The sequence below is a fragment of the Halichoerus grypus genome, chromosome 4 (genome assembly GCF_964656455.1).
Source record: "Halichoerus grypus chromosome 4, mHalGry1.hap1.1, whole genome shotgun sequence".
Lineage (NCBI taxonomy): Eukaryota > Metazoa > Chordata > Mammalia > Carnivora > Phocidae > Halichoerus > Halichoerus grypus.
This window is the reverse complement of record NC_135715.1, coordinates 128,006,522-128,020,414: the sequence shown is the minus strand read 5'-3', so window position 1 is coordinate 128,020,414 and position 13,893 is coordinate 128,006,522. Positions and strand designations below refer to the sequence as shown.

The window sequence follows — 13,893 nt, the reverse complement described above, 5'->3', positions numbered from 1 at the left end:
TTTACAACAGGTTTGTTTTTCAAATAGTCTACTGTTAAATGACTGTCATGATTTTGGTTTCAACAAAGCTTAGAAGTCTTGATTCTTTGAAACCCCCATGGTAAGTAATTGCTTCTATGTTGCTCTCATTGTCATAAAATGTAAAAAAAAAGAAAAGAAAAGAACTTTAGAGAGTGTTGGGAACCAACCAGTCAAGTAGGTAATAACTAGTTAACTCAGGATGTGCTTTGGAATCACCTGAGGAGTATTCTGAAGTTCTGTGTCCCCAGCCCCATCCTTGGGGATCCCGATTTAGTGAGTGAACTCCAGGTGTTTGTCTGACTAAGAACCAGTGACCTCATCCAGTCCTCTTCTTTTGCAGATGAAGAGGCTGACACGTTTTGGAATACTTAAACCCGACATAGTTATAGTCAGAAAATACCTTGAGGTCTCTGGTTTTCTCTTTCCTTCCAGCAGAACTCTGGAAATCAGGCTAGGCTAGTAAAGAAGATGCTTTCCAACCTGGTTAGTCAAGGCTTCCTCCCTCCTAGTTTGATCTCAAGGTCAGACACCCAACTCCGAAGCAGGTGGTAAGAACACTTCCTTTAATGCCACTGATTTTACGAGGATACCATTATTTTTTGTATAAGTAGAAAGAAAAGAAATATGCCAATAAAATTATGATATGATGCTTTCATATCCCTTGTGATTTTTATTTTCATTTAGTTACTTTAGATTTATTTAGGTCTATAGGTGTAGATTTTCATCGTTTATCAATTTTGTGTACACACACACACACACACACACACACATATATATGAAATAAATTATGAGAGGCATCTCTAAAACTTCATGTTCTAAGTCTAGCTTTCCCGAATCATTTTTATCTCAGATCCATGGCTACCCATATTTCATACAGACTATCTCACTCTGTGCTGCCAAGAGCTTCAAGGAGGCCGAACTTAGACAGGTGCGCTGCCATGGTCTCTGGAATTGTCTTTCTAGCCCTTCTGCAAGGTTTGATGCAAATGATTTCTTGATCTCACCAAACATTTCAGGCAGTGACAAGTCACTTGGTCCACAGTGAATATAAGATGCTATAGTTAAGGCAAATTTTTATGAATGTTAAATTTGAAAGGAAGCATGTGTCCAAGAATTGGTGAAATATACTAAAAGCTTTTTTTTTGATCCTTCCATATCCAGAATGCTGTTCCTGGAAGATTGTCCCCTTCTCACTTTTTTTCTTTTTTCATTTGATCTTTTTGAAGCCTCTTTCAAGGCACAAATGTCCAACTCAAAGATGGTCTGTTGTATTAGTTTCAATGGCTTCTGTAACAAATGACTACCACTTTAGTGACCTAAAACAACACAAATTTATTATCCTACACTGTTGTCATTCAGAAAGTCTGAAATGGGACTTATTGGCCTAAATGCAAGGTGTCCAAGGACCTGCAGTCCCTTCCGGGGACTCTGGGGAAGAATCCATTTCTCATGCCCTTTCCAGACTTTACAGGCTGCCTAGATTCCTTGGCTCATGGTCTTTCTCTACCCTCAAAACCAGCAATGTCGAGCTAAGACCTTTTCATGCTGCGACTTCCTTCTCTTCTCTGCCTCCCCCTTCCACTTACTAAGGGCCCTTGTGATTATATTGGATCCACCTAGATAATCACCTAATTTCAATATCAGCTGATTAGCACCCTTAATTGTATCTGCCACATTAATTCCTCTATGCCAGGTAACCTAACATATTCCCAGGCTCCAGGAATTAGGATGTGGACATCTCTGGGGGCCATTATTCTACCTACCCCATCCATTTTCCCTGTGTTTTTTTTTTTTTTCCTTTTTTAATTGTGGTAAATCTTTTCCAGGTAAGGCAGAGAGGGAGGCAGGCATCAAGGAGAACCTTTATCCTGGAGGCAATGATAAACCACCAAACACTTTCAAATGGGAAAGTGATATGATCTGCTTTACCCTTTAAAATATCCAGATACAGGAAGCCAGGGCTTGCTAGCACAGACACATTTGAAGGACTCTAATAAGGGAGTCAGGTGGTTTCCCCTGCAGCTTGTCGTCAGCCGGGCACTTGCTTCATCCCGCTGGCTGGTGCACTGGACTCACATGGTGTTAGAGGTATCTTTGGATTTTCGACTCTGGTTGTCTATTGTATTTCCAGTTTATCACTGTGCTTAGTGGGAGGTGCAGGGACAGACGAGTCTGTTATGTTGACTGGACTGAAAGGGCCCCGGATTTTCTTCACACACTATTTACTAGATCCTGCTTCCTCCAAGAATTTGGCCTCTTGTTTTATTTTTAGTTCCTTTTCTTGTTCATACACACATGTGAACTGTTCATGTAGTAGCAGAGGAAGATCCTCCTGTCCTCTTTGGAGAAATAACAGTTATATGTAGATTCATAGAAAATCTGAGAATTGTTCACGTACAGTGTCCTGGTTACATGTTGTCTTCTTCCCTTCCCTTCAAGTAGAACTCTGCTAGCTTCTTCCGTAATTTGGTCCCTTGTCTGCCCCTCTGTAGGACGGGGCCATTTTAAGGCGATTCATGCCCTACCCCTCCGCCAGAGTTAAATGCCCCCTAAAGACTACCAATAGCACAGAAGCAACTACCTAACACTACAGGTATCAGGGACAATACATCTTTGAAGGAAACAGGCTTAATAGTAGGTAGCTGGCTTTTCACTGCAGATAAATAAAAGGCAACCAAACAGCATGCATGTACCTTGTGAAAGAATTGGTTAGAGGTTATTGTATAGTCTCCAAAATGAACTTGACTAGGAATTAAACTCCTCTCTCTTCTTTTGATAGTTATGGTTGGTTTAGGGTTGATTTAAAGTAAATTTCATTAGGTCCCATTAATGTCAATCAAACTGTAATAATTTTTATAAGTTGGGAAATAATTGGATAAAGAAGTCAATAGAGAGAATTTTAAATGAATGTGGGTTTTTGTAGTCATGTTAAAAGCAAAATCTTGGAAACAGTGACTCTCCACGCCACCCTCTGATTTTTCTGCCTAATTACCAAATAGATCCACTTTGCTGGAATTGCTTTTAAGGAAATAGTCTTCAGTAGAGAAACAGCTCTGTTGGAATGTTTAAATGGAATTCATCCTAAGGCTGAGATTGGATTCCATGGTGTCTCCTCAATCTCTTTTATATAGGACCTTCTTCCAAGTTCATTGTGGCTCTGTGAAATAGAATGGTTGAGGGTAGCCAGAAAAAAGAAAAGAAATGTAAAGGCCTCTCTGTCCCATTGTGGTTTTGCTTTGTATTCTTTTTCTTTTGTTTTTTGTTTTTTAAACAAAGTGGATTAAATCTGAGGGGAGTACCTTATAGCTTCAGATGGTGAGCCCTCCACAATAAGTTTGGTCATGGCAGTTAGCATTCTTAATTTTCTCAAACCTAGTAATCCACATACAGTCCAGACCCACTTTCCAATAGTAGCCTGGCAGCTGAGTCTTGCGATGCTACTTCCTGAAAATAAAGATGCTGCATTTTTCTTCTACTGCAGTTTACATTGTATTTTGTGACCCTTTGTGTGAGATCCCTGCCATTTTGATTTCCCTGAATTTAAAGCCAAAAATTAAACAATGCGCTGAGAGTATTGTGAGTAGAGGATACTGCAGTGTCAAGAATCTTTAACGTAGGGCCAGGTTTATGGATTTGCCGAAGAGATGATGTAATTCGTCAATCAGTCATTGAAGAGTTATGGTGAATTTTACTCTGTTTTGCTTAAGATGCGTGTAAGGTTTTCAGACTCCTTGTTCCATAAAGTCTGACATCCTTCGCAAGTGAGCTCTCTTTTCACTAGGTGATATACCATTCCAAGTGGTTTTGGTGCTAAGAATGAGTAGGAATGTCAGTTACAGATCTTTATACTGGCAAGCTAGACCTTAAGTGTGGTTTCAAGTAAAAAACTCTGTCTTTTTATTTTATTTTATTTTATTTATTTAAGATTTTATTTATTTATTTGTCAGAGAGAGCGCCCAAGCAGGGAGGGTGGCAGGCAGAAGGAAAAGTAGGCTCCCCGCCGAGCAGGGAGCCTGAGGCGGGGCTCCATCCCAGGACCCCTGGATCATGACCTGAGCCAAAGGTAGACGCTCGACCGACTGAGCCACCCAGGGGCCCCCCAAAACAGTCTTTTTAAATGTATCATTGTAAGGCAGTAAAAGCTTACCTTTCAAAATTATGGTTGCCTTACCAATTTGTTTTAGGGAAAGCTTAAAATTTTTGTTTCTTATATTATGATATGTAACCAATTCGAGTATTGAGTTTTTTCCCCCGAGCTACCTGTGTAGTGAAAGTGATGGGACTGTGTTTTTATTTATTTGTCTGCAGTATGGCATGCAGCTGTACCAGAATTACATGCATCCCTATCAAGGTAGAAGTGGCTGCAGTTCTCAGAGTGTCTCACCCATGGTAAGGACCATATTCATTAATCTATATATTTTATATTTACATTATATCAATTTGCAATAATATTGTATTATAAATGTACATTGCAGTACATTTACGTACTTTCCTTCTGGTCAACTAAAGTAAGTCTTTGACACCATCCTAACATAATGCTACTGAATTATTTATTCTTGGATTTCACAGGATTGCAGCCTATGTGATCGAGTCACAGCAGTAGAGTATCATGAAGTATTCGCTTAAAATAGATAATGTCATATGTTAAAGAAAATCTGTAAATATTTGAAAGTGTTATGTGAATCATTCTGTGTCATTACAACATTTGAGGATTAAATTTTAATATAATTTTTAGAATGTTTTCCTTGGGATTGTAGATGTTTCCTTAATTATTGATTTTGGTTGTGGGTTTATTTTAATATTGATTCTGGAATTGTCATAGCCTAGTATAAACCAAAGCCAGTGGTTTGGAATTCTAAAAGCTGCACTATACACAGGTGAGCTCTTTTGCATCCTGGGCTTCTAACAATAAAATTTTTTAAGGTCTAGGTCCTTGAAAAGCAAACTGCTCTTCAGGAAACCCAAAAACCGCAAGCCAAAATATAGCTTGTGTGTTACATTACATCTAACACCATTTCTCAGATTTATACTAACTGCAACTTGAACGTTTATTTGCAGATACACACAGACGTATCTTTTCCCTTCTTTAGAATTTAATTTTAATTTATTGTGCATTAACACAAGAAATTTATTTCTGCACTTAAAAGTTAAAATGTTCAGCTATTTTTGCTCTTGCTCTTTAATACTGAGTGTATTAGGAATTTGGGTGTATGTGCCTGTGTTACAAATCAGCTAACACGCAGCATTTCCACTTAGGTTAAAAATGTGCTCCTCATGGCTGTGACCAAGGAAGGCGCATTTCCCCACATGTAATGTAGCAGGTGAAATGCTCAGTTCTAGGAATGAGGCATGAAATAATGTTGATTACAAAGTCTGATAGACTAATAGGGAAAAAAGAACACCAATTCTGGAGTTACGTTGCTTTAGGTTATGGAAGAGTAACTTTTCATCTTTGTATCATATTACTTTTAAGCCCTAAAATAAGAAACTACAGACTGGAATGAATTTTTATAAAAGCAGTGGCTTTAGGTGAGTATTTGTATAATTTGTCAGCTTACCTTTATCTTTCAATCCACATGTATATAAAGAATAATGGATTTTATTATCTTAATCCTTTTCTAAATCCTTCTAAATTTCTTTTAGAGTCTAAAGTTATTAGGATGAGCATGTTAATAGCAGCCATACGTTTGGAGGCAGTTGCCTAGTGTCCTCTTAATCATAGGGAAAAAATGTCATAAACAAAGTACTGTAGAGTCTCATTGCTGTCGTTAGCATATAAGCATGGTATTAGTCTTGCCACTTTCCACTGAAAGTGGCCCTATTGTTGATCACTATGTACATGGCAGTTTGGTTAGTGTGACTTTGCTTGTTCAGCACCATGTATAGGGAAAGACACTTCTTGAGTGAATCTGGTTGGCAATTTAGGGATTTTGTAGGGGGCCTGTGTAGTAGGACCTGGCTGTCCTGTATGGCAGTTGTCAAGATCAAACAGAATGGCACTGGAGAATTATATCTCCACTCTTCTTAACTTACATGAAGGAAACTGAGATATTTGGGGAGGTATTTATGTTTACTTTGATGTCTATACAGAGTCCCACCTTTCTCGGTTATCACAGAAGAACCAGTGACCTATATAATGGATGCCAGTGTTCCTCACCTGCGTCGGCTGGTTTTCTTCCAGACACTGTCTTCAGTGAGAATCATAGAAAACTGAGTATACTTCAGTTATATATTTTTAAAGGAACAGTATTCTTAATTTCTCCAGGGATACATTTTGAGAAGGGAAATAAGAAAAAAAAAAGTCTTACACCACTATATACAGCGCATCATGGCCACCCCTATCTGCCTTTGAAATGAGAATCATCAGCAGTTGTTTCAGGAAGCCAAATATGTGGTCCTTTTCAGCACAAAGGAGCATGTGTTAGTATGGCCCTTACTGGAGAGAGGGGATGGGGAAAACTAGTCTACTCAAGTCCTTATTACTCCTCACTCTTGACCCTGAGGTAGACGTTGAAAATTGCACTTTCTTCCCTGTACCTCCCCCTCTGTGGTACACAAAAGAACCTGGAAAGAGTCTATCTGTCACTGCTTTTACCATAAGCTGCCCATGTGACCTTGGTTTAGTCACTGGTATCCTGCAGTGTGAAACAAGGGGGACAGTTGCATAAGTTCGGGGATCGATTACATCTCTTATGTCCTCTGACACCTTATGAAGCAGACAGAATGATATCAGGAACTCCTGTGCCCTCTTGCTAAGGACCGTGCTGCAGGTTTATCTACATCTTTCAAATGGGGTGACAGAGAGTGTTGGCTGCTCGTCGCCACCAGCCTACACTACCTGAAAAACATTTCGTGTCCAAAGCTCGCTAGGAGTGACTGGATCTGATCTCAGAGTGTGGCCTGGAGAATCCAGGGTGCACCCAGGCCCCTTCTTTCTTGAAAAAACAAAGATGTCATTAAAATGGGGGATGTCATTAAAATCATGGACCCTTTTCCAGGGCTTGCCCTGTTCATTCCACCAGAAGAAAGAGCTAGAAAAAGGGACCAATATTTGAGAAATACACTGATTCTGAATGTTATCAACACTGCTTTCTTATGTGAAAGAAATTGAGCTGAAAATGACCTTTTGAGTTCAAGTCAGATTCCGCTTCACTTCTATTTCTTTGTCCACCAAAGGTAAACTATTAATTTTTCATCCACCACCTGCTATTCAGTAGGAGCCATTTGGTATATTCCTGTGTTTTCCCTGATGTAGTTAATGTAGCAAATGAAAATATTTATTTGTATTGTAGACTCCCTACTAATGTCAAGTAATTATGGAACATGGGACCTCGTTTTACGTTCTATCCTGTTGTATAGTAGGCAAACAAAAACAACCAGTTATGTTAATTTTTCTTTCCTAACAGTATCTTTATGTTATCAGGACCTTGTGATTACGACGCCCATCTTGGCATGTGAAGTAGAGATCTTATAAGGACAAAGCTATCATTATGATTGAGATTAGTTACTCTGTGGTTTGGACAGGTGAGGGCTTTTCATTAGTGTCCGCAAAGCAGCAGTGTTTCTGACTAGTCTCCAGCCCCGCACAGAAGATCACGCGGGGAGAAGGGCAAACGAAGGTGTGACAGCGGATAGAGATTACAAGGACAGCATCTTTCTGGAAAGAGCAGCTGTCTGTTACAAAGGCTCCTGTAACAAATGAAAGATTGCCTGCCGGATCTCTGGAAATACAGATGAACCGTAATAAGACTGTGGGCCACTACAGCAGGGTTTAAAGAGGAGATAGCAAATGCTAATGACATAGGATGTATGACGCAGTGATAAGTGAGCCCCCCAATTTTTTGCGTGGACGAGGTGTTCTTTTAAGCATACATTTGACTAGTCTTTTAGACCAAGCTAGGAAGGTCTGAATCCATGTGGAGAGATATGAAATGGTCTTAAGCCACGAATCTCCAGGGGCACACCAGCTCTTCCTTTACCATTAGAACTCCATTCTTGGTTTCGCTCCTCTGTTAATGAGTGGGGAGTAAGCGTTAAACATTGTCCATTGCTGGTTTTGAATGTTTTTTCCTTTGGGGGAGTGTTACTTCTTACAAACTGACTGAGACTCTTGACTGGAGATTTGATAATTGTCTTTTTTTTAGGATGCATGACTGGGAATGGCACTCTTTTTAAAAAAGATGGTTGCAAAGTAGAGCCCTAAACAATCAAAAAGTAAAACTAAAGTCCAGGTTTGGACATATTCCCCTTCAGAGAATATGAAGACAAAAAGTAATGCCAAAGGAAGACTGTATTATTTGTTTAAATTAGGTTTGCTTGGCGTTGTCTTCCTTCTATATCAGTTCTTTTTTTGTCAGTCAGATTTATTTTTGCAGCTCTCCGTTTTCCATGTGCATCCTCACCAGATGAAAATATATTCATATAAGTAAATCATAGAAATTTTAATATTATGGAATTAGTAGAGTCATTATTTCACTAAATTTTCTTTTCTTCTTTTAAAGATGTATTTATTTATTTGAGAGGGAGAGAGAGGATGCTAGCACATGTGCATGGGCATGAGCTGGGGGAGAGGGGAGAATCCTCAAGCAGACTCCCCACTGAGTGTGGAGCCCATCACGGGGCCCCATCCCAGGACCCTGAGATCATGACCTGAGCCAAAATCAAGAGTCAGAGCTCAACGGACTGAGCCAGCCCGGCACCGCTAAATTTTATTTTCTAAGTAAGATGAACATTGATGTGATACAGTTTTAAAATACATATTGTAGTTTGTTCCATTATACAATATGAGTACTCTTTCTTTCTCAAGAAGTGATGTAAGTCAATCTAAGTTACAGCTTTTGTCTATTTTGAATCTTATAAAAGAGCTGCTTTGTCAGTAGATAGGGTTGACATTTAAATGATAATGGGTGAATCTCAAATCATAATAGAGATTAGTTCAGAAGTGGTGGGTCTTTTAGCCACAGGAAGAGTTACTCCTTTCTAAATTGGTGTTTTCCCATTTTACCAGAGAATATGAAGAGATAGGGTTCTTTTAAGAGAAAGACATGCTAACTCTGAAAGCTTTTAATCTCTTTACTCAACCACTTAATTCAGTGACCTTAACAAATAATTGTGTAACTTATTTAACCAAAATATTTCATAGCACCCTTTTTATCTTAAATATGCACTTGTGACTTTTTAAATTTCCTACCAGCCACCTTTGGAATCACATTCTAGAGTGGAAATGTATTGCCAGCAAAACATTGAGAGAGAACATTCAAAGATATTTTCATGGTAAAAAACGTGTGTTTTTTTCCCCCCAGAGAAGTATATCAGAGAATTCTCTCGTAGCAATGGACTTCTCAGGACAGAAAAGCAGAGTTATAGAAAATCCCACGGAAGCTCTTTCAGTCGCTGTTGAAGAAGGACTCGCTTGGAGGGTACAAATAGCTTCACATTCTTCACAATATTTATGATTTGAGTTTATCTCACCCCAAAAGTTGAAATTTGTTTCCCCTTTCTTTGCACAGAAGAAAGGATGTTTACGCCTGGCCACCCACGGTAGCCCAACTGCCTCTTCCCAGAGCTCGGCCACAAACATGGGTATGTTTGTGCCTATTCACGGGGACTGCATGTCTGGATGGATGGGCACTTGGGTGAGGTGACTGGGTAGCTCTGGTAGAAAGTATATGTGATTAAATTGGGAGGATTTCAAACAAAGCTCTGTATTCCTCCATTTTACTTCTTCAGCCATCCACCGGTCCCAGCCATGGTTTCACCACAAAATTTCTAGAGATGAAGCTCAGCGATTGATTATTCAGCAAGGACTTGTGGATGGGTAAGTTTGATTTTGAATGGTTGTGATTTTGATTTCTCTTAGAATCGGTAATTACTTAATACACATAGTTTTTACTTCAGCTTATCGTAAAACAGAAGTGACTTTGTTCTAGAGGTTACCATCATATCCTAGCCATATCTATATAATACCCGTTACATCGTGTGTGCTTAGTACTGGTGCATAAACGAACAGATAACTGAATAGGATGCTCTGCTGTTAACTAATAATTACTAATATTACTCATTCTGTGCTTACTAGTATCTCAGTTAAAACTGAACTTGTTTTGAGGTGTCAACAACATATGATTCCAGAGTAAGGTTTGTGTCATGACATAATCTTACATGTTCCATATAGTTTTAAGTTTGATGCAGAGTGTATTCAGTTAAAACACTCTTTTTTATATATTTTGACTGCTTGTTTTATTTTTTTTCTCTCTGTTTACGTTCCTATTTTCTCTAAATTTTCACAGCTTAAAATAGTGTAAATCTATGAAAAGAGTACTTCTTGAGTGTTTCTCATGTCATCTTTTAGTGGGGGTACCACGGGAGATACAAGAGAAATGTAAATTGTATTACAAAATATTTACAATCTGAAGGGCTTTCTTTTTCTCAAATGACTCGGTATTTCAAGTACTTCCTGGAATACTGGCTAAATTCCCTTTTCAAATGCACTGCAAATCAAGGAGGTTGTATTGAGGTTTGGATGAGAAATGAAACCAGCATCAATTTAAACAAGTGGTGATGGGGTCTTTTATCTTCAAGGGTTGGCTTAAGATGATGGCAAGATTTCAAGGTGATTTAATACTGACATTTGGATAAAAATGCATCTTCACATGGACGATTATTAATAGCAAGTCAGCATTCACTAGACTCTAAATAAGAGATTTTAATATACTTCTCTATGTGGAGCACAGTCTCTTTAGATGTAAATTTCAACAATCAGCACAATTACAATCTGATGAGACCAAGAAGAGAAATAAATCATGAAGAATCATTAAAATGTTTTGGAGGATTATAATTTCCCTATTTTCAGAGCCTAGTTTTTATAAGTTGAATGAAATAATTGCAAAAAGAAGGGTAATATCTTTATTTTTTTAATTTTTTAATAAAAAATTGGGGTGGGGGTTGGTGCAGAATCCTTTGGAAAGATGTGATGATGCCAGGCAGTCCACTAGATGGTAGTGGTGATCCGCTTGGGAATGGAGAAGGAATTACAGCTTGCTTTATGAGTGAACCTCCCTTTTGTCCCATCTCCCAGTGATGTAATGTAGGAATCTCACACAGTACAAATGAAATGGATAATCTCATCCGACATCTGTGATGGCTCAAATTCCATGCCCAGGCACAGTGAGATTAGTATTGGAGTCACCAGAGGGGATTGTTTGCACAATCTGTTTGCCAACAATTAACACGAAGCTGGTTTTGCACTGTATTGCCAGTAAATAAGAATCCACGCCTGGCAGCGTTTTTCTCTTAGGCCATTAGGCCATGTCTTAGATTTTGCTAGCCTGACATTATAGAGGCTTTTCTGCTGCATTCTTCAAGATTAAAATATGTGTTGTTTGGGTGTTTCTTTTACTTAAAGCACTGTACTCAAACATTTAATAGATGATTTCGGATTGATTTTTTAGAATATATTCATTTCTCACTTTCCGATGTATATGTAACATAGGAACCAGAGTCGGAAAATAAAGGGAGATTAGTGTTGAAGAGGGGTTTAAAATGATTTCGTTCTAAATAATTTTCTCTTTTCAGGGACTAACATAACCCAGAAGTTAAAGTAATAATATGCTAATGCCCCATTCTCTGCACACACGTGTTACATGTGAATACCCAATTCTCCAATGGAAAAAGAACATAACACTAATTATTGATGTCAGCACAGCACTATATTGCTTATTGTGAGTGAACAATCTGACAAACAGGTTGTGTATTTATCCTATTAAAGTGAAATTAGCACTGATGACAGTTTTCTAGTATAAGATTATGTTATACCATATTGTTTACCACATTGGATAATCCCATCATTGAATACACAGTAAAGGAAAACTCTTGGCTACATTTATAAATATATTTCCTGGATTTGTTACATGCTATATTTTTATGAAATACATGAGTAAATATAGAAACATATTGAAATTCCTTCTCTCTCTTTAGAGTTTTCTTGGTACGGGATAGTCAGAGTAACCCCAAAACTTTCGTACTGTCAATGAGTCATGGACAAAAAATAAAGCATTTTCAAATTATACCAGTAAGTAATTTGTAATTTCACATTCGTATATTAGAGATGATCTTAATGCATAAGCTTTTGGAAACTTTGGTTTTCTTTGGATCTTTTATTAAATATAACTGGGGAGCTTGTGCTTTGACTAGACTTAAGTTTGGCAGAAATGGTTTTATGAGCCTGAATTAATATAAGAAATACAGGAATTGTAAAAATTAAATTTCCCTTTTTCCATGAAATATGATTTACCAATATTGTATAGACCCCATGCCACCTATTGTTAAAAGGCCACTAAAGATTCTTTCTGAATTCTACTGGCAGTTCTTTAAAAACCATTATTTTCAAACCCTTCCTCCTTTCTTATCTCAAACATGTTTTTTTGTTTTCTTAGTTTTGTTTTTAATCATTATGGATAGATACCCAGGTGCTGCAGAACCGGAAAACATTTAAACTATTCTGAGCACTTTTCAAAAATTTCTGTAATTCTGTTTCTGGGTGGCACAACTTGGCTTTGGGATTTTTGTTGCTTCTGCTGATGCTCTGTGTGTGTGTGTGTGTGCATGTGTGTATGCATGTGATCTGTGTATCAGAACCAGGTAGTGTGGCATAGAGATTCCGTCTACTTTCAGGGAAGTTTTACATAAGATTGCTACCTTGCTAGTGTTTCCTTTTGAATGGCCTCTTTTTGGAATTATCCAAAGTCCATATGAAGTATCTTACCAACTTCACTGAGTATGTAAATAATGTCCCTGGGTGAATATGAGTTGTTTAATGTCACAAGACCTCACTGCCAGAAAAAAAAAAAGAAGAAGAAGCTGTCATCCCCTTAACATGTTTGATTGCTTCAGAATCAATTTATGGGTAGAAGTTACGTGAATATTTGTTTCTAATATACTAATTGAAGCTGTTAAATAGACAACATTCAGATACGGAAATTAATTTCTGTGGGACCATTAAAATCTTTTGTTTACTTTTACACTGAATAGTGCAGATTTCTCACTGTTGATTCACAATAGTCATACTATTCTAACTACAGAACGTTGGGAGAATTTGAGGTATAGAAAGTAGAGCCCCCTGTGGATCCTAGGGTCAGCTGATATTTCTTCTGTATACAAGTGAAGTTATAGAAAAAAAGTGAACACATCATAAGGTTTTTTTTTTTTTTTTTTCACTATCTTTAGTTTCATCCACTTGTCCATTTTAGTGTATGAAGACACGGTATGTGATAGAGAACGATTGTCCTTGTGGGTTTTTGTCCTTCTTACCAGTTTGTTGTTTTCCTTCCAATAGGTGGAAGATGATGGTGAACTGTTCCACACCCTGGATGATGGCCACACGAGATTTACAGATCTAATCCAGCTGGTGGAGTTCTATCAACTCAATAAGGGCGTTCTTCCTTGCAAGTTGAAACATTATTGTGCTAGGATTGCTCTTTAGCCAAACCAGAAGTGACTTATTAAACTGTTGAAGAAAAAGGACTCACTACAAAAAAAAAAAAAAAGAAAAGAAAAGAAAAAGAAAGACCATAAACAAGGGAGAAAACGTTGCCATGGTGAAAAGAATCTATTTCACCTACAAGTTACAAAAAATAGCTTGTGCATTGCAGATAAGCAAAGATTTGGATTGACATTACATTCATCATCTAAAATTCATTAGTTAAAATTAAACCTCAGAAAAAATGATTTGGTGTGTTCTTGTGTGATTTTACATAACTATAGTATTTTCGTCAAATATGCATATAAAACATCTTTCTGTCCTCATTTACTAGAGTAGCATTTGAATTCTCAAACACAAAATATGAAAAAAAAACTTGAAGGTTCTGGATGAATTGG

The 13,893-nt window shown here is 37.8% G+C and overlaps 1 protein-coding gene across 4 annotated transcripts in view; it reads left to right on the top strand.

The window, feature by feature from the left end:
• Positions 1–13,595, top strand: part of GRB14 (growth factor receptor bound protein 14) — a 113,259-nt gene extending 99,664 nt beyond the window's left edge. For 3 of the 4 annotated variants that reach the window (XM_036071207.2, XM_036071266.2, XM_078070916.1), the window contains 6 exons: positions 4,330–4,410; positions 9,324–9,440; positions 9,531–9,603; positions 9,751–9,838; positions 11,995–12,088; positions 13,352–13,595. In XM_036071207.2, the coding sequence (XP_035927100.1) occupies positions 4,330–4,410; positions 9,324–9,440; positions 9,531–9,603; positions 9,751–9,838; positions 11,995–12,088; positions 13,352–13,498 (600 nt within the window). In that variant the 3' untranslated portion in view covers positions 13,499–13,595. The remainder of the gene's footprint in view (positions 1–4,329; positions 4,411–9,323; positions 9,441–9,530; positions 9,604–9,750; positions 9,839–11,994; positions 12,089–13,351) is intronic. The other variant, XM_036071235.2, reaches the window with a different exon arrangement.
• Positions 13,596–13,893: the final 298 nt, after the last annotated feature.